This window comes from Fukomys damarensis, unplaced genomic scaffold (assembly GCF_012274545.1).
Source record: "Fukomys damarensis isolate Sample0158 unplaced genomic scaffold, DMR_v1.0_HiC HiC_scaffold_2, whole genome shotgun sequence".
Taxonomy (NCBI): domain Eukaryota; kingdom Metazoa; phylum Chordata; class Mammalia; order Rodentia; family Bathyergidae; genus Fukomys; species Fukomys damarensis.
Genome location: NW_022900914.1, coordinates 32,582,115 through 32,584,514, shown reverse-complemented (window position 1 = coordinate 32,584,514; position 2,400 = coordinate 32,582,115). Strand labels below are relative to the sequence as shown.

Here is a 2,400-nt window from a genome sequence, read left to right as displayed (position 1 = left end):
GGGGTCGCCGGCACCTGAGCGCGCCCGCCTCACTGCACCTGCGGGCTTCGGCCCCCGGGAGAGGCTCTCGGGGGGGTCACCCCGCCTTCTAAACCGGCGATCTGCATATCCAGTCACTGATCACTCAGTTCTCTAAGTTTGCAGTGCGCGGGGGGTGGGGGTGGGGGGCTTCGCAGCAGGCAGAGGGATTTATTCTGTGACAGTTTTGATCTGACAGGCAGCCCGAGTAAGCTTGGCCATCACCGTCCTTGGATCCGAAACTGACAGTCTTTATCCAGGATATGAGAGCGAGGAAAAAAAGAAATAGATTTTTTTTTTTTTTTGGCGTAAGTCCCCCAGTCCAAGAAAATGGTCCCCCAACTAAACCATGTTTTTTTTTTTAATTGTCAACTACTCCCCCTTAGCCCAACCCTTATTCCCTCTAGATCTATTCCTTAATGATATTAAATACGCTCTAAATGCTGCTGGCTAGTTGTTGCTGTTCTGATTTGAAAAAACATCTGCTGTTTCCCTATTAAGCCAGGGCGAATATGCAATGGTCATTTTTTTCAGATGCTCCAATTAGCTATCATGTCCGTGTTTAAAATCATATCCTTTCTGAACCTTCTCTTCCCCTAGAAAACCATGAAGAACTTAGCTCTCCCTAATCAGCAACTCCAATCGCAAGCGTCATAAAAGATTTTCTGAATCGGAGGACACCAGCCCTAGCGCAGGGAGAGGGAGAAGAGAGCTACCTACAAACGCTCCGGGTTCCAAAGAAATTAAATAATTAACAAGTGGCAAAAATCGTGTGCCTCTCCCCAGGAAGGTCTGCGCTGACTGGGGGTTTCGTGGGATCCTGAGTCCGGCCTTCTGCCTGGCAGGGCGCGGGGTCGCCCGCGGGACTCTGGGGGACATCGACCCCCAACACACGCACTCCTCCCGGACACCCCGGCCCGCACTCCTCCCACTCCCGACCCGGCCTCTCCCGCGGAGCATCCCCGCTCTCGCCGCCTCTAACCCCCTTCAAAGTGTTTATCTTTTAATATTGGTAGAAAATGTGGACAGTGTAGAGATATGAGTTGATTAATCTTAGTGACCCAGACATAGTCCACTTAAGTTAAAGCTGGTTTATGGCTGTGAGGGTGAGCGAACTCCTCGGCCCTCCCTTCCCCACCTCCCGCACCCGGGGATGGGCTTCGTCACTGGGGCGCCGCGGGAGACAAGCTCTTCCTCCAGCCGGGGCTCCGGGGGCGGGGCCACAGTGCTGCTTTCTGGAATCGAGTCGCCGGGTTACTAGGCGAGATCCGGGCGCTAGGAAACGGCGACGCCCGCAAGGGCTGGGCTGCCCCTCCTTCTCCTCGCCCCGCGGTCCCTTCCCCCGGTGCTTCCTGGAAAATGTAGTCCTTTCTGCTCTGGCTGGTATCCGGCATGTGACAAGCGGACTACAAGCTCCAGGATTCTGCGCGCCCACGGGGGCCGTGGAGAGGCTGGCGCGAGCGTCCTTTGGGCCTGCGGTTCTCCACGCTAGAAAATGTGGAATGATCAAGGGTGACCGCTGGCTCTCTTTGGATTCTGCGGCGACAGGCCACCAGGCGGCCAGCGGGCGCGTCCCTGTGGACGAGATCAGTGGAGCTAGCTACTCTCCACCGTCCTCTTTAAAACTTTCTCTTGCGCCGGTCCCTGCGTATACCTGTAGCCGACATCCTCCCTGTACTGCATCACTTGATTAAACTCGTTTCCCACCTCAGTTTTCCTTTTTAGTCAGATAGCTTCTGTTCGTTCAAGTGCAGTACGGCCATATTTAAGTGCTTAGCGCGCAGTCTCATTATACCCTCCCTATAGAAACTGGCGCCTTCCTTGCCTAAGAAGATTTGGGTGAAGATAATGTAATTAACTGTGGCCCTCAAATACGCAAGCATTTCTCCTAAAACTCCCCGAGGTAAACCTATGAATCTACGGTGTTCAAAAGTAACCTGTTTTCAATTGGGGTCACAGCCAACCTTTGGGAAGATACTGCAAATCCCAGTGACTAAGGCTGCAAAAGGTCCATATTGGCCATTTGGAACTTCTTTCTATGTTCGTGACATTGCTTACTTAGTTCTTCATCTACCTCAAGCTTTATGATACAGTCTTCATGACCTGGTAGAAAAGGCTTTAGAACATCGTAAGTTTGGGGTGTGAATGAACAGTTACTGTCTGAAGTAATGAAAATGATGTGAATTGGTCTCATCTTTCTTTTTAAAACGATGTACAAATACATGAGATGTCCTTAGAACTATAAAAAAAAAAAAAAAAAGCCAGAAAGAGGTTTGAGACTTTTTTGTCTTTCTGTTGGTATAACAAAATATCCAAGACTGGGTAATTTATAAAGAATAGTTTATTTTTGCCAGGGATTTAGCCCAGGGGCACCGTGCCTGA

General features: G+C 50.8%; 1 protein-coding gene across 1 annotated transcript in view; it reads right to left on the bottom strand.

The window, feature by feature from the left end:
* The window catches only part of Eml6 (EMAP like 6), a 251,167-nt gene extending 250,189 nt beyond the window's left edge, over positions 1–978 (bottom strand). The window contains exon 1 of the mRNA XM_010615906.2: positions 739–978. Coding sequence (XP_010614208.1) covers positions 739–978 — 240 coding nt within the window. The remainder of the gene's footprint in view (positions 1–738) is intronic.
* Positions 979–2,400: the final 1,422 nt, after the last annotated feature.